We start from the raw sequence: 23,536 nt of genomic DNA, 5'->3' as shown, positions 1-23,536 counted from the left end.
ACTATAATCATTTAGATCAACAGCATAACTATTAAAAATAATCTTAAAATTTGGTTAAGAATATATGTCTTATTGTCCAAATGCTAAACAGATCTGACCACACTGGACATTTGGGAAATCAGCTAAGCTATTTCCAAGGAACATTTTTTTCCTTTAATAGATCAGAGTCTGTCATAAAGACAAACAAATTCCCAGTTGTTATAAGCATTGTTGGAAGTCCATCCTAAAATTCTATGCTTCTAAAGTTTGAAAATTCCTTTCCAATCTAATTGGTACTGTTGACCAATCTGCAACTGGGTCCCCGCAGGCATTTCTTAATCTAAATAAATCCTCCTTCAACTATGATCTCTAATAAATGTATGGCATCATGGTTATGGTTTCATATTGTTGAATTCAAACTGGATAGGTTTCTTTCAGTCTTGGTTATAGAGATTCTGTTTCTTCACAACAAACATTACTTTGAACTAATGCCTTCTGCCTCAATGCTTTCTATCATTGGGAATAGTACTGCCTGAGCTGATTGGATACCAGAGATACCCATGTCAACCAGTGGAACATTGGGCCCTCTTGGTAATATTGTAACCAGGGTATCCACAAAGCAATGATGTAATAAAATCCATTGTTACCTGCATATGTTAGTGGAGATCTTTTTTTAACACATTGCAGTGAGGCAAAAACTGGTCACCAAAAAGAGAAGTCTGTAACCCTGGCTCTAACCATGCCTACTTGTAAGTAGATTATCTCATTTTGTCAAAAACTTTGTAAGCCTCCATTAACTTTTCAGAGATTGTCAATCATAAGTCACTTCCTTACTCCACATTGTTTCTATTGTTCTAATTTGTCATTAATTCTTACAGGAATCTATTCTGTAATCTGGTTTTATTTTATAACAATGTTATCATATTTGTCACCTATCAGATGAGTGAAATATAAATAAATGCCAAGAAAACATTATCATATTTTATATGTTTATAAGTGAAATCAAGGCAACTTTCTACAGCACATGCAACTTGAACTTCTAGACTGGGAGCAAGAGATTTCTGATGTCAAACATTAAAATAATCAAGAATTATTATTTAAAAACTATAATCATATATGATTTTACTCTTTTTCATATGCATAGTTTATCATAAAGAAAATTTATGTGGTTGCTAGAAATAAAAAACAAGCCAGTTTCACTTAACAACCAGTTTACTAACTTATCAACTGCAGTGATTCTCTTAGCAATTGAGGCAAGAAATGTTGTAAAATGGGGCAAAATTTACTTAACAAATGTCTCACTTAACAACGTAAATTTTGGAGTCAACTGTGGTCATAGCTGTATACCTATAGTGTACAGGTTTTTATGAAATCCTTATTTCAGGGATTTTGTTTCCAAATCCCACAGGGTTTAACTGAGAACTCTCCTCATCAAATTCACCTTTGCTTTAGCCAAAAATAATTTTAGAAGTTCTTCTGAGATGCGACTTCACAATCTTTCATTCTCTCCTAGAGCAGCTATGGTTATAAAAGAAAAAACAAAGAAGACCAATGGCCCACATCTGAGGCTGAACATGCCCTTTGCCAGTGAATCAGATTTTATCTGCTTTGATAAAGCTACACAGACCTCCTCTGAGGACACATTCGATGATCCACTCCAGGTGAAGGCAAATCCATATACAGCTCATATATCTGTGCCAGGAAAAGAAAAATATTATGTGTAGAAAACAAGAAGCAGACTACAAGAGAAATGTCCCACTGTCCAGTCAGGGTTGGAATTTAAAAACTTCCTTCTGGAGGAAAAACACAAAACAGGGATTGCAGACTTAGAACTTCATGAGAGTATCTCCTTGAATCCGATTACAGAAGAATGTAATGAGGTACAATCTATGAACAGGAAGACTATTAATCCCAAAAGTCTTCTGCTTATGCTCTAATTCTTCATACTTCATAGCTAGTATGCAGCAGTGGAAGTATATACTTTCCCAATTCAGTACATTAATACTGAAAGCTATTAATAAAATTTAAATTAAATCAAATACAGTTTTAATCTATCTCAATCCACTTTTTTTAGAGACCCCATCTGTGTTTTGGAATATGGCTTCTAGTATGCAGCTCAAAGACTAAATTTGGTTCTTAGGAAAGCTGTACACATATACTGCCTTAAGGCATAGTTTTCTATTTATTTTAATACATTTAATACATTTATTTTAAAACGTTTACTTTCATGTTAGATCACCATATACACTATGTACACTTCAACTAGCATTCCCCAGTTTGCTGCCCAACAGCTGTGTTGGAATTCAATCCCCATATTTGCTAATCAGCATATCTTGTGGTCGTATGATTAGGCATTATGAGAATTGAAGTCTCACACAACTGTCAAGCTTTATATGGGAGAACCCAGGAACACACATAATGTTATGGTCCAGAGCTAATGGTTAGGGTGACGTGTCCAAGACTTCTCCTTGCAGCACTGAATAAAATTTAATAAAAGCACAAGCTAGCTCTGCCACTTGCTTAAGAATTGCAGATATTTACACTTATCTCCAGTTATAAATAAGTGTCCTATAGTGGCCTCTTCTCTGTCTTTTTCAGAAACCTCTCAAAACTGATCCAACAGCCAGCATTACTGGACAGATACTCTTGGCAGTGGCTAGCCTGCGGAACTCAGACAGAAACAATATCCAGGCAGCTGCAACTATGCTGAATTCTCTTTTAAAAAAAGAGAAGAACAAATTGAGGGGAAAGGTAAGACAAGTTGAGAATTTTGCATGTCTCATTGTCAAGTTCTATGTTGATTTGATGCTCATATTCACTCTGCAGGTGTTTTGAAATTATTCCTTGCCCTTGAACTGCTAGTTTAAATAATAGCAAATCATTTTGCACCATTTTTCAATAGCAATTAACCTATTTCATATTTTTTTCAGTGGTATCTATCCCCATAAATGGCCATCACAAGTTGCTAACTGCATTATTGTTTCTTTAAATTGAACATCATATTACAGCATAATTGCTGTAAAAACCAATTTTGATTTGGTGAGCCATCACTATAGTGACATTCATGAAATAGATGTTAAGGTGTTGGGCACTGCCACAACTTAAACCTCTAACTGAAAATAATCCTTGCCTCCATTTTTTGAGAAAGGTATAGTTTATTAGAGATCAGTGTATTGCAGTAATGCAAAACCAGAACTGAGAATCACACACCAAAATCCCTAAATTCTACTCTTTGCTCCCTTGACTGTATCTCATTGCCCACCCCAGTGCAACCAATGAGGTTCAGGCAAGATGTTTTCCTAATGGTCAGTCCAAGTGTATTTTGGGAAGCAGCACTTCTCCTTCCAGCTGGATGATGTTGAGGCAGCATCTTGAGGAGATGCAGCACCTGCTTTCATTTCCTGAAGCCTTCCCCCCTTCATTCCCCCTCTCCACAGTTCATGGCAGTATATCACCACCTAGCAGCAAAGCGCAAGCAAGCATAACGTGGCAGCTGACATTAAGGAGGCATTGATTATCAGTAAAAACTTCATCATCATCAGAAATACCTATGATTCTGAGTTCCCTAGATGATGCTGGGTGCAATTTTATTGTCCAACACTGAGAATTCTAGAAACAAAAGTGTTATGTACTGGGTTTTGGTGATACACCACGTGGGTTGCTGGAGTAGCTAACAGCTCTCCAGCAACCCAGACTAACTGTCTCCTGTCCTGCAATTGGCTAGCCCCAGGTGGCAAGAGTTGGTTCAAACCTATTGGCTGCCGCCTAGGGGCTAGACTATATATTGCGGCTGGTTGCAGCCCTTGCTTCAGTCCAGTTCTAGCAAGAAATAAAGTATGAGTTATCCTGTACTCAGCCTCGTGTAATCATTCCTGCACCAAAGAGCCCACTATTTAACAAAAAGAATATTTTTTTCCATCTGATATTACATAGGAATTCACTGATTGTAATCTGTATTCTGAAATATATGTGTCCAAAGATTACCGACTCAGAATTGCAATACTATTCCAAAGTAACAGGATTCTTTGTTTTATGGACATGTCATTCATATTGCTCAATCCTAATATGATGGAGATAGTCCTATACTGGGAAAAGTTGTATTGCAATATTTAAAGAACTGAATAAGTGTTCCCTAGGAGAAATGTTCTGAAAAATATTTTGTGACTTCAGTCAACTAATACACATTTTTCAAATAAATAGGGTGCAGTTTATCTTCTGAGAACTTCCAATTCATCAGTTTTGGTCCATATTTTTTATTTCCTTTTGTTGTCTAGATTTTCAAAACCTTACACCATTTTCAAAGCCTTACACTAGTCTTTTCACTTAAGGTACTTACACTGCCCAGTGAGGTGCCCTCTAATTCAAGTGTCTGCAATAACAATAAAAATAGCCTGTATCAAAAGTGTACTAGAAGGCAAGGAGGCGCCATAAGAAGTCATGAGCTATTCCACTTCAGAATCCATTCTTTTTCTTCAAATACTATTAAGACTTTTGAAGAAAACCTGTAAAAGAAAGGGAAGTGCATCCAACCCATTTCATGTTAGTTTCTTAATCTCTTTCCAAGCCAAAGCAAATGAATTTATAAAGCCAAGTTGGGAAAATTGTAGGGAGGGTTCATCAAAACACAAGAAAGTTTTTAGGTATCAATTCACCCTCGAGTGTCTCTTTTGTTCAGTTTGTCATTGAAAGCAGGGATGACCTGCAGTAAGAGTGTTAGTCCAAACCAGACCACTTGTACAAAGTCTATTTGGTATTGTAAGGTTACATTAACAGAATCTTGGAAGACTGAAAGGATCTTCCCCTTCCTTTCTTTTTATTCTCCTGAAAACAAGGGAGACTCCCATGTCCTCCCTTCTTTTGTAGGCTGAGATATCTTTTACATGCCAGCTGTCCAATCTATGACTCTCCCTCTTATTTCCCAAGATCATTCTCACATATCATTACAAGGAATAATGGATTTGATGGAGTTTTAGTCAATACCATTCTAAAGATCATACCATCTTTATTCAAATCTATTACATCCTTCCTCTTCCTCTTCCTCTCACAATACACAACATTTCTTCTTCCATTTGTTCATTCATTTTATTTGCTACTCAATGCACTTTACCATGTGACCTTCTAACACTATAAGTTACAATCTTCAACTTGGCATTGTCATCACCAAATGAACTTCCATAGATTGACCTCCACTGCCTATCATGCTTTGGTCATGCTTTCATAAAATTTCTTTTAGTAGACTAGCTGTAGACATGCTTGGGACACATGCAGCATTTTATTAGTAATGGTAAAGAAACTAATAATCAATGTAGGCACATTTTTAGTATGCCACTACAACAACCACATCCCAATTTAATTTTAAGCACACTTATGCTCAATTCCTGGCAAATAGATGGGGAAGAAATGGAGGTAGTGACAGATTTTATTTTCCTGGGCTCCAAGATCACCGCAAATGGGGACTGCAGCCAAGAAATTAAAAGACGCTTGCTCCTGGGGAGGAAAGCTATGACAAATCTAGACAGCACACTAAAAAGCAGAGACATCACCCTCCCAAAAATAGTGTGTATAGTTAAGGCTATGGTCTTCCCAGTTGCAATGTATGGCTGTGAAAGTTGGACCATAAGAAAGGCTGAGTGCCAAAAAATTGAGGCCTTTGAGCTATGGTGCTGGAGAAGACTCCTGTGAGTCCCTTGGACTGCAAGGTGATCAAATCGGTCAGTCCTAGAGGAGATCAACCCTGACTGCTCTTTAGAAGGCCAGATCCTGAAGCTAAAACTCAAATACTTTGGCCACCTAATAAGAAGGAAGGACTCACTGGAGAAGAGCCTAATGCTGGGAAAGATTGCAGGCAATAGAAGAAGGGGACGACAGAGAATGAGGTGGCTGGATGGAGTCACTGAAGCAGTAGGCGCGAGCTTAAATGGACTCAAGAAGATGGTAGAGGACAGGAAGGCCTGGAGGAACATTGTCCATGGGGTCGCGATGGGTCGGACACGACTTCGCAGCTAACAACAACAACAAATGCAATTTGTTGCAAGCCAGGATCTTTAACCTAAAGATTAACTTAGAAGTTTATCTTACTTCTACTTAAATCCCAATCCCACTGACACATAGTGTACTAACAGTGTACAGTAGCATACTAAACACTCAGAAGACTAGTACCCATCAGATAAAGTTTTGATGTAGGGAATAGTTAAAATTCCTGATTTTTGTCAGGATTCAGAAGGTATGGCAAAAACGTAGGTTGCATTCTTGCTGCAGGATATTGTGCAACTTACAGTACACTTAATAATCTCCAAGATTTTTTTTTCCTAAGGACCATTTTTCCTAAGAACTACCTAGTCTTATACAAATGCTCTGTACTACTACATTCATATTTGAATGAATAAATTATGTTAAGGACTAAAAACACAAGAAAATACAACCCTTGAAAATCCCTTTTTTCTCCTTTCTAGGTGCCAGAAATCATAGATATTATTTATTTCCACTTGAACGCTATCCAGGATCGCAGTGCAAGAGAAGCAGCAATAGGAGCTGTTTGCCTGCTGGTTGAAGGACACACAGATGAGGCCATCTCAAGCCTTCTGAGACTCTCACTCTTTTGTGACAGGTTGGTCTAGTGCAGGGGTCGGCAACCTCGGCTCTTTTATGACTCGTGGACTTCAACTCCCAGAATTCCTGAGCCAGCTATGCTGGCTCAGGAATTCTGGGAGTTGAAGTCCACGAGTCATAAAAGAGCCGAGGTTGCCGACCCCTGGTCTAGTGGTTAAAGTGCTGGACTAGAAGTGAGGAAATCTGAGTTCTGCTCCTGTGTTAAGAATAAAGCAAGCTGGGGGCACTTCCAGCCAGTCACTTTCAAAAAATCCCTAGGAAGAAGCCAATGTCAATCTAATTCTACAAATGTTGCCAAGAAAACTGCTAAGATCTGTCCATGTAGTCACCAGAAGTAAAATTTGCCTCAAAGGCACTGAAAAAAAGAGTGGCAGGCTAATTATTATGACAAGTATGGGGGGGGAAAGGTTTTCTTCAGATGAAGAGGTGGGCTGAACTGATAACAATACCAGTGACCTCACCATTTTAAATACTCTGCCATATACACTTTTATTACTGGAATACTATAGATAAATGCAGTCATTTGTCTCTTATTTATTGAGTTACTGATGACTCACTTTAATTGTTGACCTGACAGTGGGGAATGCTAAGGCAATTGTCAGTGTCTCTTTATTTGGTATCAATGGACATGTAATCAGAATACAAGGGCTCATTCAAATCTATGAGCTTGGGGCATGTACTTATGACGAGCCAAGCCAGTAGACTGCAGAGCCCTCATCTGGTCATAATTTATCTGCACTTCCCAGACAAAAATGAGCATGAAATAGAGGAAATTGCTTTATGCCATAATCAGATGCATCCACAATTACTAGCAATGGCTCTCAAGAGATTTCGGTAGGAATCTTTTCCATGCCTACCACAAAATACCAAGGACTCAATCTGGAATTCTTGGAATGCAAAGGAAGATTAGGCCAGAACTGAACATTATCTTTTGAGTTGATCATATAGGATTGGACTGTAAAAATTTCATCTTCTGAAGAATTTCATGTTCAGTCTTGGGCTATTTCCTAATTCACAATTTAGAGCATTTTCTGGAATCACCCTTTATTTCTTATGCCAACAAACTGTAAAACAGACAATCTTTAGGTTGGCACAACAATGATTAGACAATATTATAAATCATTAGTTGGAATATATCCATAAATAATAAGAAGAGCAATGTTTCAAAGCAAGTTGCTGAAAACATCAATTTCAAATGTATAGTCTAAGAATTAATCCCTGATGATCACCTTTGGATAAACTTGAATTTGGTTGCATGACATAAAATTAAATTCAGGGCAAACTGCATCACAATGTTGGTTTTTGGGATTGTTAATTTCAAAGTGCAACATTATAAGATTGCCTCCTGGAGATCCACCCATACAAATTGTTCAGTGAAGATGAAACGTTGGCTTTATTGATACAAACAGTTGTATGTTATTTGTCTCCTGCATTACTCAGCTGAATTTTCATGAGCCTTCAGTGTATGCTTCAGCAGCATGGAGGTGCTTGCTTTGCTGCTCCAATTATTAAAAAGATGAAGCAGGGACCAATTCACAAATGTATAAGGAAAAGAATGCTGGGAACAACAAAGCAAAATGGATGAGTGAAAGGCAGCGTCTGAGCTGGCTTGTACAATCTGGACCTGTGGTTACTGAAAACAACAGTGTCTCAGATTGGGTGAAAAACAGTGACAAGAGGCTCTTTTAAAATACTTTTCTAGCCGAACTTTAAAAAGTAAATCACATATGTATCCTCTGTGATCGTTAGTAGCCAATCGCTCTCCAGATGTGCAGTATGTTTCTCTTTTTGTCTGCATTTGTGCCTGTAATTTCATCTCAACAAGACTGTCTCTACCATTCTCTCCAACGGATATTTATCCCAAACTAGGTTTGAGGAAGAAATCAGCAATAGGTGTTTTTTCTAAAAAAAAAATGTCTCTTGTTTCCAATTTCAATTGCAGACATGTTACTCAAATCTGGGAGACCCTGGGCCAAGCTAAACAACCTGTCAGACTCCAGGTCCTTACCAAACTCCTTGAAGTCCTAAAAAGAAGACCCAGCCTCCACAGTGAGCCCTTGGGCTCAGACCTAAATTTCAAGGATAATAATACTTCCTTTTTCCCTTTGGCTGTGAGTTTCTTCCATGATTATTTACTCATTTGAGAATCCAAATAATGAATGATGCATGTTTGGCAGACAAGCACCAATTTGTCTAGAATTTATTGTTTTTATATACATTCTTTTCTCAGGCAACAAAGGCCCTGGGCATAATATTTAAGGATAAAAGGTGCAAAGTGCCTATGAATAGCTTTTATGTTTCTGTGATAATTTTCCTGGTCATTCAACTGCACTACTTGGTGAGCTCTTTAGATGCTGACTACGGGCAGGAGGACATTCTCAAAGCATCGCACTACATAAGGTAACTAGTGGGATACAAAACAGGTAATATCGGTGTTAGATATTACATAATAACCCTTTGTTTCTATTTCATAAGGGCAGAGACTTGTAGGGATGTACATCAGCACCAGACAAATTAAAATGTTCCCCTAGAAAATTCCTTAAACTTGAAAGAATGGTAGTCACATGTTGTGACTAATCATAAATTATGGCTGAACATTAAATACATTGAGAAGTTCCAGAAACTGGAAAAATTGGAGAAAGGAGAGAAAAGGTGAGGGACTTTTTGAGGGATTCTTTCAGAACTCTTCTGAATGTTCCTCTTAAGCCAGACATGTCAAACACAAGGCCCGGGGGCCAGATCTGGCCCGTGAAGTGGTTTCATGCAGCCCGCGAAGCCATCCTGGAAACAGTGAGGGAACGGCCCCCACTGCCTTGGCCCTGGCCCAGAGACCCTCAGATCTGTCCCACTCCTGCCCAGGCCCCCATAGGCACCCTTGATGTGAACAATGTAGAGCTGGCCATGCCCACCCAGTAGGCCATACGCACTTTAGCCATGCCCACCCAGGCCACACCCACCCGGCCCCCTGAGGGCAACCGCAATACTGATGTGGCCCTCAGTGAAATAGAGTTTGACACCCCTGTCCTAAGCCTTCACATCTCCAGAGGTGGAACAGTTTTGTTCTTCTTCAGAAGTCAGATGAGAAGGAAGATGGGAGGTTAACATCTTTCTTGACTGTTCTCCAGTCTTCATTGGATACCTTTCTTCTCTTTTAATAAATTAATAGAACTCATCACTTCCCCAACACTGGCTGAACAGAGATGACGTGACCTCCTAATATCATTAGATTTATAGCATTTAAAATGGCATTTTATTAATGAGATATGTGGTATTTCACCCTTTACAAAACGTCTTTTTTTCACTTCCACGCACCTTCTACAATCACTGCTGAGAATTTGTTTGGATTGCAGTGATGTCTGTGTGTGTGTGTGTGTGTGTGTGTGTGTGTGTGTGTGTGTGTGTAGAGAGAGAGAGAGAGAGACAGAGAGAGAGAGATGAGGGAAAGGCAGTCAGGTTGATGTAGTAGCTAAAATACTGGACTGGAATCCAGCCTGTCTCACAGGATGATTGTTGTAGATAAAATAGGAGGCAAGATTATTATGTACACTGCCTTTGGTACAAATAAAGGTTGGATTTAAATAAATCTAATAATGAATAAAATATATACAAAGATTTTGAAGCAAAAATAGTATTTCCTGCTCAACCTTGGCAGCTTGAAGATGTCTGGACCTCAACTTCCAAAATTCCCCAGCCAGCATTCTGCGCTAGTATATAAAAATCAGGATACTGGTGCTATTTAAACACTGAAGATGTACATTTAAATCCATGTGAACACATGCGCACGCACACACACACACACACACACACAATGTAAAATGTAAAGACATACTAAACATTCTAAAAATGTATTTCATTTATTCACATGCTGAAGTACAGTAGTTTCAGTAGTTTCAGCACATATCAGTGTTCAAAAGGTGTCACCAATTTTCCATGTGAAATGCCATTAAATATATATGGGTTATTAAATATAAAGTCATTAAATATAAATAATTCATGTAATTATTAGCTGAACTAATTTTATTTAATGTAACTAAATGTTACTTTTCTTTATTCCTGGACCCATCTGCTTTTCAAATGTGATCCCTGGATTACCACTCAAAGACCAAGTGGAATCCACAGTCCAAGAACAAAATATACACCGATATAGCAATTTACTACAAACACAAATGACAGGGATTTTCAGAAAAAAATAAGTTCTCATATAGACTGAGAATGTTATTCCATTTTCATATGTCTCCAAAATTATACTGGCTAATAAAGATTTTGCTTCTTGAACACTTTTGGATATATCTTATAGATTTTTGGCTGCTAATCACACACACACACACACCCTGTAAACACACACTGTTTTATAAAAAAACTTGTGTTCTGCAATTTCTTCTTATATTTTAAGTTTACTCATTTCTTTGCACTCTGGCCATAAACATGTTTCTGGGTGAGACAGATACAGACAGATGAGATAGCTGGAAGAAAGAGAGAAGAGAGAGAGAGAGAGAGAGAGAGAGAGAGAGAGAGAGAGAGAGAGAGAGAGAGAGAGAGAGAGAGAGAGAGAGAGAGAGTGTAGATAGATACAATACAATGCTTTTTTTGTCATCGAACGGACCGGAACGGAATTCTGGCACCTTTTTTTGACAGATTTTCCAAGTTTTAAAAATAACTTTTGAAAATTTGATGTTTGGTCCACTTGAAATGCCCTGTCGAGCATAGCAGGTCAGCGGCAAAATCATTAAAATGGTGCATGCAGGCTGCTTGTGTGTTGAGTCTGATGCATGCCTACTTCGTCCGCACTGGTTGTGATGGTACTGCTTGGCTTGTGGCACTGCTCGGCTTGTGATTGGTTGTGTGGTCATGCGCTGAGGGCTTACTGCAGATGGCAACCGTTATGTTTCTTTACACAACTGATGAGTGTGGGTATGTGTACAGCGATTGATTACATGTGAAAGGTAAATAATTTCTTTATTTTAAAAAATCGGTGAATTGAAAATCTTTTTTTAATTTTTAGTGTAAAATTTACTATGAACATTTGCCTTAAATACAATAAATTAAATTTATGTTAAGGACTGAATATATAATTTTTTAAATAAAAGATAAACAAGATGTGACTTCCGGCACCTTTTTTCTTACAAAAAAGCACTGGATAGATAGATAGATAGATAGATAGATAGATAGATAGATAGATAGATAGATAGATAGATAGATAGATAGATAGATAGATGATAGATAGATAGATAGATAGATAGATAGATAGATAGTTTCTTTGTGAAACTCTTATGAGATATACCAAATTCCCTGTACTCCACCAGTCAAATACTTTTCTTGACCTTAATTCAGCTGTACCATGGAAACTTTAAAAGCCTTGATTAAAAGGGAGAAGTCATCACAGACATGTTTTACGAGTCTCACAGAAAACTGGGATCTTCTGTCTTCACCAGAGAATTACCTTGAAGGTGTTCTCCTCTTGGCCAGGTAAACCATAGAAAAACAACAAACAACCTCATGGTAGAGTTCACCATGATTGTGATGTGCAATAATTTAATTAATGTTGTTCTTCTAGAGCTCTTGTCAAGAATCATCATGGGCTTGACTATGCTGTGTTTACCAAGGTGATACCATTTCTCCATCATGGGGATGACCAACAGAAGCTAACAGCAATGGCCTTTTTCACTGCAGTAGGTTTATTTCCTCCTTCATGTAGCTGCTTGGGGTTAGGGTTAGGGTTAGGGTTAGATAAAGCATAAGTACCTGGGAGAGAATATGCAGCCCTAGCTGGGAAATGACAAACAAAACTGAGCATTCAGGGGGATGGGGGTGGGGGGAGGGAGTGTTCTGAAAAGATCAAGATTGTGGCCTCAATCAGTGCCACACACACAAAACTCCTAACACCTCACTTGCTGCTTTTTATTAGAGATCATGGATGTAGAAGAAAAAGGGGAAATAGAAGCAGAGAAGTGTTAGGAAATCAGAATTCCCTCCAAGGGCGTCCCAGAGAGGGCAAAAAAAAAAATTCATGATGGTGATCATGACATAGAGCAAAGCCCCTAGACATGTCATTTAATTGAGCAGTGATGGCCATCATCTTGAATTTCTTGACCCTCCTTCCCCCAAAATACAGCAGATTCCATCTTTATCATTCCACAGCTAATAGGGAATAGGTGAAGTGCTCTGATTTTCTGCCACATATTTACTGATTTATGTTGTTCAGCTTCTTTCTTCTGAGACTACCTATACAGTGCTACAAAAGCATTATATCTTGAGTTTATTAAAGAGTTGGCAGATTGATTCAAACCCAGCCTATCGCTGGCTCAGTCTTCATGGAATGAGGAATGTAATTCGGCATCTGCAAAATGTGAGTGACAATGATTCCCCCCCACCACCAATGATTGAACCTGGTATAGTATATGTATATTTGAAGAAAACTTTAGCTTATGAATGAGGTTAACAGATGAGTTAATTCTGAAGAAATTAAGCCAATTTGGTGCCTCCTTTGCTTACTGATACCCTGCTGGAACCATTCAGTCAGGCTACTGTGAATAATAGTCACTTCTTATCTTGAATATTGTAAGATTCTATGCATGTAATTGCCTTGAAAAGAATTTGGCAACTTTAATATGTTTAGAATGTTGCAGCCAGTTTTCTTCTAGAAGGCAAATATATGGCTGATATTATTACACTTTGGGATCAACTGCATTGATTGAGCTATTTATTTCTAAGGGCAATTCAAGCTACTGTTTTTCATCCATAAAACACTAAGTTTCTTTGAGCCAGGTCACCAACTTCCTGCCTTAGAAGTGTGATTGAAAGTCCATTTAATGATTGAGGCAAATATAAATCTCATTGGCAAATAAATATTCCATAAAAGTGTCTTTACCCACCTCTTCAAGTATTAATAAGGTGGCAAATGCCTTTGCATTTTTGTTGTCTAGTTCTCTAGAAGTCCTTCTTTGCTGCCCACAATTTTGAGAAGAAATACATGTTAAACTTTCAAGCCCTAGAAAAAAGTTTTACTATATTTAGCATGCACATTGCTGACCTGTTCAAGAAGACTGTTATCAAATTATATCAAATAAACAAATGTACACACATACAAAATAAATGAACGTTGATGTCTTTTCAGAGGAAAGAACTCACATCCCTAATCCTGAGTATACTTCCAAACTTCAATGATACTGATGAGAAGGTGACATTGACAGCTCTCGAGGTCGTAACCAAGGAGGTTGCATACCACAAGTATGCCAACCATGTACTTCTAAAGATTGTCAAACAGCTTCAGCCATTCTTAGTAGATGTAAGTTTAGAAGACATTATTCATTCACATGAGAGAGGGTTTTCAAGCTGGGATGGTAAATAGAAAAATGGTGGACTTGGAAATCTTTAAAAATATGTTCAAGTTTGCTTCTATTATAGGAGAAATACGCATAAAAATCTGGCATAAAGCATCTCCCCTTCTTCTCATTAATAAATTCAGTTATTTTGTGCCACTTTTCCTTAGGAAGGAAAAAATAGCCTAAAAAATAGATCTTCATTTTGCTTCCAAAGTTGATTTTTACCAGTCTGATAGAAACTGATATATTTCTTTTCCTTCTGAAATTCCAGAGGAGGGACAATATATGTTGTGCTGCAAATCAGCTGTTCCAAGACATCTTCAAAACTTTGGACACAAAAGACAAACCCTCTATGCAGGATCAAGTTCTGAATAGTATTGTAACACTGATGCTAAATCTAGAAGATCCACATCAAGATGTGACAAAGGTAAATCAAGAAGTATATATTTTTCCCCTGGTTCAAGCGATGATGATGGTGGTGGTGGTGGTGATAGCAGCAACAAACATCATGAAATGATGACACAAACTATGTGAACATTGTAAGATAGATGAACTTTACATCCTCTGTTTTTGAGCAAGGCATTGTGATGTATCTGACATCACTTTCTCTCTGGGTGTCCTCTATGAATGCCCATAACAGGGACATAAGCAGAGGGATGTCAAGAAAATCAAGATGCAGCCACAACTGCATGATCACAGCCCATCTATTTTTACATGTGTCACAAGTAAAAAAAAAAGGTGGGGGGAGCAGGGCTTCCATTGCACAATTGTAGATGCTGTCTTGACTTTAACACTTACCTTATAGACTCCCCTACACAATACACACCCTGAAATCTCAACATAATAAAATATAATGCTCAAAAAACTAGAAGAATGTCAAACTTAAACAATTGTCTTATTTGAGAGAAGGGAAAATAACATCTTCAATATGAAAAATGTTTTGCTTATGGGTTTACTATAAGCTTATGGGTTTTACCATAGTTGTAACATTTTTCAGGTTGCCACTTTGGTTTAATTTAAAATCTTTTGCCATAATAAAGGTCAGAAACTTCCTTCTCAATATTAAAGCTCAAACAGACTAAACTTTCCTGAAAGAAATAGCAAACTACACAGTGTAGTGTATTCTGGACACTTTATTATCTGGAAAAACATTTTGCTTGTAATCTCTTGATAAAGAATGTTCTTGCCTTTGTTCTCTGTTATTTTTGAAATCCTGATCTATTCTCTCTGAGGAACATTTTTATTTTCTCTGGATTTCAAGTCTCGTACTAACAGTTTAGAACTTTGCAAAACCTTCTTCGGCTGGACGGCAAATGATGACGAGAACTTTAGGAACGTGCTCTGTAAGCATCTGGTAAGACCATTAAAATATATTGGGCTCTTTTTGTCATACATTGTTTGTTTGTTTTTATCTTTTGATTCCAAATCATCGAGTAAAGATAAAGAAGAAGTGAGAGGGGGAAAAGGCTTCCTTTATATAGCATGCATGCTTCCTAATAAGTAGTCTTTGAGCCATTTACCCTACAACAGTTTCTGCAACCAAGTATGACTATATTCATAGCTATCATTTTTCCTTTTCTTGGAGGAAAGTTTTCTCTGTGCACCACCTAGGCAAAATGCTCACCACCAGCCCTGCCCATCGTACAGAGTATGTACTATTGAAGCATATTGGTTTTGTCCACCTATCTAATAGCTCTCCACCACCTTTGATAGCCCCAACAAGTTGTGCAAGGTAATCACATTATCTAAATCTTTCCTAGGCAAGGAAAATCCAACACACATAGTCTAAGGCTAATCAATTACCAGTCTTTAATCATATCTACTGAATTTTACAATATAATATATTCACATGTGGGGTCTTGACATGGCTTGTCAGAGATACATTTCAAGAGACACTGTTATAGGCATTAGACAAAACAGCCTAAGAGAATATCATTCTAGTGCTGTTTTCTCCCATCCAGTATCTTTCAGACATGTTAGGGCAGGATTTTTCAATCGGTGGTACACGTACCACCGGTGGTACTTAGCACTTGGCAGGTGCTATGCGACCCCTAGCCAAGTATAGCGGGGGAGGGAAGGCGCTAAAGCAGCACCAGGCAGGCCTGGAGAAGACCAGCTGGAGCTGCAGGGCTCAGCAGAAGCCCCAGAATCTGCGCGTGTGGCTGCATGTTAGTTGGAACTTCCGGTGCACCCATGAAGAGAAAAAGTGAAGGAGGGCAGAAAGGAGAAGCTATAAAGTGGGTAGGTTTTAGCGGGAGAGGGAGAGGGGGAAAAAACACACAAAGAGAGAAGAGGAGAGGAGAGGAGAGGAGAGGAGAGGAGAGGAGAGGAGAGGAGAGGAGAGGAGAGGAGAAGAGAAGAGAAGAGAAGAGAAGAGAAGAGAAGAGAAGAGAAGAGAAGAGAAGAGAAGAGAAGAGAAGAGAAGAGAAGAGAAGAGGCTTTTGTTAGCGAAGCGGTGGGGAGAGAGAGAGAGCAGCCATTGTGAGCAAAGGGTGAGTGAGTGAAAAAGTGAGCAAGGGGCTTTTATGAGCAACATGTGAGTGAATGGGAATGAGAGAGAAGATTTTGCAACGTTAGAGTGAATGAGAGCAAGCGAGAGGCTTTTGCTAGCAAAGGGTGGGGTGGGGGGTTGCGAGTGAAGGGTGAGAGAAAAAGGAAAAAGTCAGGAGGAGAAGGGAAAAAGAAAAGCCATTGACTTCTGAGTTCCACTGCTGCAGTAGGAAGGAAGCTTTAACATTGAACCTCAACTTTTTACTTTTCCATAATATTATAAACTACCCATTTCTACAACAACAAATGAATCTAACCAGTAAAGTCCAAAATCCCCCCACTTTTTTTTAAGTCATCAAGTTTTTGACAACTTGCTAAGCACTGGTGGTGCTCTAATATTGTCCTGTCCTAAAAGTGGTACAATCTGTGAAAAGGTTGAATAGCCCTGTGTTAGGGAATGTGCTCTCAAAATATCTTGATGGCAATAAGTTGGGGAAGAATGGCCTAACCCAATGGGAATTTCAATTGCATTCTTACCCTATCTGGCAGACTACATTGAGGAGTGCTGTTTAACATGGATCAAAATTATTTTCTAGATTAAAGAGTATCCTGGAAAACTGCGGGGCTTCTTGGACCAAGCACAGGAATATACTCAGAGTCCACAACAGTCTTCAAGGATTGCAGCCGCCACATTTATAGGTTATATCAATAAAATTATTTATATTTCCTTTTTTCCCATTCTTCCACAGGTCCCAAGGCTATTTCATTTAATGGTCAGGATAGCTCATCTATTTCTTCTGATGACTCATAAATCATATAATCATTGCTTGTATTCATGAGCAACTTAATAAAAATTTATAGCAGTAAGTTCTAGGTATTTCTAGAGAACATAGATTTCTATCAGATCAATTGCTTTCAAATGGTGTTCTGAAGAACCATTAAGTCATCATGATCCTTCACTCAGATAATATGTTGAAAGGATGACTTCTAAAGTTCCCATCTAGTATGTCCTGGTAAAGTTTGCCCAAGCATATCATGGCTATAACGCTGTTCCCATCCCAAATTAGCAGTGGAGAGACCCACACTCTGGAAAACCTACCCAGGGATGTTTGCCAGGACTGCTTTGTAAAGCACATAATAATGATTGTAAAGACCTTCAAGCTGCAGTCAGCCACCTAGGGTCTGCTTGTGTTATTTTTCTGTTTTTATTTTATTAATCATTTCTTGGAGTCACCTTTGGGTTTTGAAAGAGCTAAATTGTAGAGTATCATCATCACTGGTGATCTGCAGTACAGTTCATTGCCATTTGTCTGTCCTTTCTCTCAGTCTATCCATCCATCTGTCTATCCTATACAGCTGGAATTTCCTGACAATCTGACATCCAACCACAAGCTGCTTAGACTTTTCAGGATCAGCCAAGATTGGGTACACATTGTCTACTTGCTTAGAAACTAAAAATAATATAACAAGTACAATAAATACATTGGTCTGCAATGGGACAACTTGCCGCAGCCAACTCACCATGGCCAACTCATGACAGGACAACTCAACATGGCTAACTCACCACATGACAACTCACTGTGGGACAATTCAACAATTCAATTTAATTATTTAAAATATTTTTTTAAAAAATTTGTCATTCACATTTCATTTTGTCCCTCCTTTGGCATCCTTTCTTTAATGATTCATTTCCACTATTTCTTCAATATTAGTAAACTCTTGTCCCATGGCGAGTTGTCCCACAGTGAGTTGGCTGTAGCGAGTTGGCTGCAGCAAGTTGGCTGTGCTAAGTTGGCCATGATGAGTTGTCATAGACCCTGGTCAGTCAGTGCAGTTGCCAAATAGAACCTAATTGTTGCAGAACATGATGAGAAACATAAATAGTAAGCCTTGCCTCCAGGAAGCAGGAGGAAATGTAAGTTAAGATAGTGAAGATGTGCCTTTTGATGTACATTTAATCTAATTTATCTTTAGATTCTATCTTCCAGCACGTGGAATCCAGCCATTTGCAAAAATCAGAAGTAGACTACTTGAGGAAAGGTGAATATATTAATATTTTTATGATATTGAGGGATTTTTTACAGTTACCACTGAATTTATCTTCCCATTGCCAGCCACACTGATAAAAAAAACAAAACAATATGCAAATAAATAGGATTCTGTTGAAAGAATGTGCATTCAAAAGCCTTTTTCAATAAGACACTGCCTGTTGAAGGTTATATATTCCTTTACAAATCAAGCCGTTACTTTCCTAACATTGTTTTAAAAAATTATTTTAAAGAGTTGCATTCTTAATACGCCCTTTTGTTTTCCTCGCTCCATCCCACTGCAGAAGCCTTTGGCCTTGTTTAACTTGCCACAAATCCTCTTTTTTCTGTAGTCCACAGATAACTGACTGGGGAATGGTCTTCTTTATATTCCATATCACTTACCACAGTGGCGGGACGCTCCCTTGCCAGGCAGCAATTCCCAAACCGAGTTTGGACACTTCCTCACAAATCTATCCCTAGCCAAACAACTGGGCTAACTAACCAGAAACAAACTTGTTCACTGGGTTTCCCCCAGGTCTGCTTGTTACACAGCCCTTGCTCTTGTGTTTTAGCTTTGAGGTCTTTTCCGTCTGAAAGATGTTCTGTCCCAGTTGTTTCGGAACCAGAGAAAGTCTGCAGGTATTGCCCAGATCTATTCAGATGTTCCCGTTATTTCCCAAGGTATGCTATTTTTTTTCCATCCAGGTGAAAAAGGAATAAAGGCAACCTTTGTAATGGGAAGATGGAGAAGAAGTATTTAACATATGGGTTTGTTCTTCTGGTTAAGTCATGATATTTTTTGTTTGGTTTTGGGTGATTGTGTTGCACACAAATACAGCCATCGGGATTTGTGAACTATAATTAATAGCTTCACCCAATGGGCAAATACAAAAAAATTGTGCCTTATATAACAAACTATCATTAACCAACTCCTTTTGTTAGTACAAACCCTAACTTTCTGCTTGTTATGACCCCCAAAATTAGCCATGTGACTCTGCCAGCCACAAGTTTCCACCTACTTTATCTATGAAAAGACTTATGAGTTATAATCTTTCCCCAAGATGTAATCTGACTGTAAATGTATAGATTTTCTGCAGCATGTAACCTCGGTTCTTAGAAAATCTGTATGCTGTCCCAGTCTATATCTTGTGTGTCTCACCATTACATCACCCAGATCCACAATCAATAAAACAATTTACAGCAAGCAACAAAATCTCTCAAATAAAAATGGCAGGAGGGAAATAGGCCATGTAGATAAAACACCTCCAATTCTCTATAACCAGAGATTTAAGTAAAAGGATAGGGGTAGCCTAATTTCAGAGAGCAGTTTGTTCCACAGGACGGGAATAACCACTAAGATGGCCTGTTTTGAAACTTCTACGCCTCTTACTGCATGATGGGGGGAATTTTTCATGTGGAAGAGATATTTGCAGGTAAAAAGGACTTAAGTCACATAACTTTTTTGAAGCTGACTGGCAGCCAGTGCAGCTCTCTTAGGATAAGCATGCTATCCACAGCCAGCTGCATTTTGTATTAGTGGGCCTTCTGAGTCTCCGAGGGGAGCCCCACATAGAGTAAATTATAGTAGTCTAGAGGCAAAAGGATATGGGTATGAATAACTGTTGTAGTGCAGGTACCTAATCACTACCCAGATTCTCACTTTGTTCCCTTTTCTTGCTGGTTGTGTGTTTTTCAGATCCTGTATTTGATGTCTGAAACTGAAGCTAATATTCATCTGAATAAAGAATACTGTATGAAATGGCATGGAAGAATATCATTCTGGATCCTTTTGGTAGGATTAGAGCTGAACCATGCAGCTACCTTGCCATGTTTTTATTCTGACCCAGCACTTGGAGGAAATCATATCAACGTAAATCATGTGGCCTTCACAGCAGGCCCTTCCTATGCATCTGAATGGGCTCCTGTCCTTCTGCTGTCTGTACAGCCCCTTCATGTGATGCAATCAAGGCATCTTCTGGCAAAACTTCCCCAACTAAAATTTAGATATCACCAACCATACAAAAAGTGACTATAATTCAAAAACGTGCCAAGGTGGTTAAATCCTCCAGGCCCTCAGGCCAATGATTTTCCTCCTTCTCTCAAAAGAATAGCTAGCCTGTTGATCTAATCAAACCAAGATAGCAGCTAAGAGTTTATCTTAATGGTGACACTTAAATTTGTTCAAGTCAGTTGTAGCTGCTGCATAAATGCCCTTGGAGTTCAAGAAAGAGATGTTGGTATATGTGTGGGAGAGTGGTGTGCTCTTGGATATATCCAATAATTCCTTCACCATTATTTTTTGCCTGTTGATTATCAATCAGTCAGCCATTAGATGGCAGCAAAGAAAAGGAGGGTGGTCTCTCATGTCTGCCATCTACTGGTCATCCATATTCATTCAGGTGAGATACAGCTGCTAAATAAGTCTACTTCAAGAACTGGAATTTGGTATTTGTGTCAAATCACAACTCATCTATGGTTCTAATTATATGATAAGGAGAGAAACATTAAGGTATATGTGTGGGCCATACCTGTACCAGGATGAAGTGAAATTATTTTTTTTAAAAAAAAATCCATAAGGGAAACCTGAGAAGTCAGGGATCCACCGATAAAAGTGACCTGGGAAATGAATTCCATGCTGCATAGGCTACAGACCCTGAACAGAAGAGTCATTTCAATTGTCCTTTCAGTTACATGCACTTCAGCTGCCTCCTCCATGCACAACGTATTGTTGGATGCATCTTCCAATATCTCAGGGAAAATACTTTCATGCCAGAACCCCATGAATTGGCTTCAACCTGCCAATATAAGATTGAAACTCTATTATCAGGACAATGCTTGGCAAACAATAAATGGGGCATCTTTGCACAAGTTCATAAGCAATTCCCTGCCTGCCCACTCTTATTTTGAGAACAAGCTGGTTTGGAGGATAAAGCTTAACCCTACTGAGACAGCAGTGAAGATCAAGAAGGTAAGCTTCACACAACTTGCTAAGTCTTCCCTGGATGCTGTCCAGCCATGATTTCCATTCCATGAATTCCCCAGCCAGTCTAACCATAACTAAGAACTCTGGAAGTTAAAGTCCACACATCTGTAGGAAGCAAGGTTACTAAAGGCTACATGAAGAATGTGATTTGTTAGAATTTAGCTTAATATAGCTTGCAAACTCAACCAACCATGCTTATTCACTAAACTATGGCTAAACAAACTAGAGCACAATTGTTCTTTGGCATTCTCTTATTGGAAACCAGGTTGTCTTCTAAATAATTGTTAAAACTCTCCTTAAGACCCCAGTGCTTCAGCATTTCCTTCTAGCAGTTTGTTAGCAGCATATACTGTAACTATTAGCATTCAGCAACTTGTCCCCACACTCAGACTGAGAATATAAAACCAGTCATCCGGTTGATTTATATAGCAGGGGAGAGAAACAAACTGAATAAAATGTGATGGATTATTACAGAACACAAAGAGGGAGGCAGGAATGAGAGTACACAGCTGGTTTTACACACTCGTGAAAAGGTCTCTTATTCATAAATAAACAATGCTTATTTGTGAAATGATTGTAATGAAGACTTGACATTTTTAATGATGAGCTGGTTCAGGAAGCTGTACTTCTGAGTGAAGGGTAGCTGTCCTAGCAATGGAGTATGAAATGGAAGAGTTTAACTTTTTTGATGGTTTTTCTCATTAAAATGGCAACCTTTCTGCTTTCTTCTCCATATAGCAGGATTGATTCCCTAGAGGTCTGTGAGATGGGATATGGTGGAGATCTTGCTGGAAAAATGTGACTGACTTGGCAGTTAACCACCTCCACTCTATCACTGGTTTGCTCCAACTCCCAGCCTCCAGAAATGACTACCATGTTTAAAAATGGAGCTCAGGTCCCAAAGTTTGAGTGCAATTCAACTATTTTTTTTCTGAAGGAGCAGGAACAGTTTGTTTTTTTATCATTCTGCCTGAACAATGTCTAGGTTGTGGAATCATGAGTAGTACCATAAGGTACAAGTAAACCCAGCCTGGAAATACAAGAAGCAATGAAGGATTTGTGGGCCAGAAGGAAAACAGTCTACAGTATATTTATCTGTAAAATAGAAAGGATGTCGCTTAGAGCCATTCACCTGATAGGTGTTCTCCAGAGCAATTCAAATAACAGACTTGCAGTAATTACTAAACCTGACCTTTTCAGATAAAAAGTTACTTGCATATTCATTTCATTTGTGAACTATCCTCAGTGCACAAGGTGGAACAAAAAGTTTGCACTGCTGTTTCTAATACTGCCTAATGAGCTTTTCATTGTCTTCATAAATTCACAGCAGCAGGAGCTTGTAAATTGCTTTGCAGACAATATTGTTGACAGAACTTAAACTTCAGAATTAGCCCCCAAATAATAACAACCTGCCAGTACACTCCACTGATAATATATGTTTACAAACTTCACTCAAGACAAAGTCTGCCAGCCATTTCTCAAGAACACCAAGGCAAGTCATCATTTCAGTTCTTTGATTTGGCTCCAAGGAAATAGAAATTTTGTTTACAGATGATATGCCTTGGAATGTATCCTGAAAGCTTGCAGCTGCTGGCAGAGATAATGTGGCTTGGAGGAACAGAAATAGAAAAACTGATGTGGGGGGTGGAAATACCATATCTTTATTTTCTGTCCTTATGTCTGTAACCTAATTTCCTACATAGCAATAGCACTTGGACTTATATACTGCTTCACAATGCTTTACAGCCCTCTCGAAATGATTCACAGAGTCAGCATACTCCCCCCAACAATCTGGGTCATCATTTTACTGACCTCCCCCAGATAACTTTGAAGGGAGCTGAATCTTTGTGATATAATGAAGTAATGAAGTTCATGGGAAACGGCTTTGTGGTATCAGTCCATTCACTGAGACAATAAAAGGAATGAAATCACTATCCCATATTGTATTGATGCCTTGCTTAGTTCCAGCATTTTTGGTCAATAACTAACCAGATGCTTCTGGGATGTTTCCAAGCAGAACAAAAGATCATATCTGTTGTTCTTTATTTTTCTCTGGCAATTGGTATTTGGAATCCTGCTGCTCCCAACGTGGAGCTAACACTGAATTCCAAGAGTAGTAGTTC

General features: G+C 38.6%; 1 protein-coding gene across 1 annotated transcript; it reads left to right on the top strand.

The window, feature by feature from the left end:
* Positions 1-1,499: 1,499 nt before the first annotated feature.
* LOC310639552 (maestro heat-like repeat-containing protein family member 6) lies at positions 1,500-19,139 on the top strand (the record flags this gene model as incomplete). The annotated part of the gene is made up of 14 exons (XM_083361300.1): positions 1,500-1,640; positions 2,578-2,730; positions 6,432-6,586; positions 8,531-8,699; positions 8,819-8,988; positions 11,920-12,054; positions 12,143-12,257; positions 12,791-12,934; positions 13,703-13,873; positions 14,182-14,337; positions 15,172-15,264; positions 16,997-17,099; positions 18,375-18,440; positions 19,003-19,139. The coding sequence occupies 14 exons, from the start codon at positions 1,500-1,502 to the stop codon at positions 19,137-19,139; spliced, it is 1,908 nt and encodes a 635-aa protein (XP_083217426.1).
* Between the last annotated feature and the right edge of the window lie 4,397 nt (positions 19,140-23,536).

This window comes from Vipera ursinii, assembly GCF_947247035.1.
Source record: "Vipera ursinii genome assembly, chromosome: 4".
Classification (NCBI taxonomy): domain Eukaryota; kingdom Metazoa; phylum Chordata; class Lepidosauria; order Squamata; family Viperidae; genus Vipera; species Vipera ursinii.
This window is presented reverse-complemented; position numbering and strand designations above follow the sequence as displayed.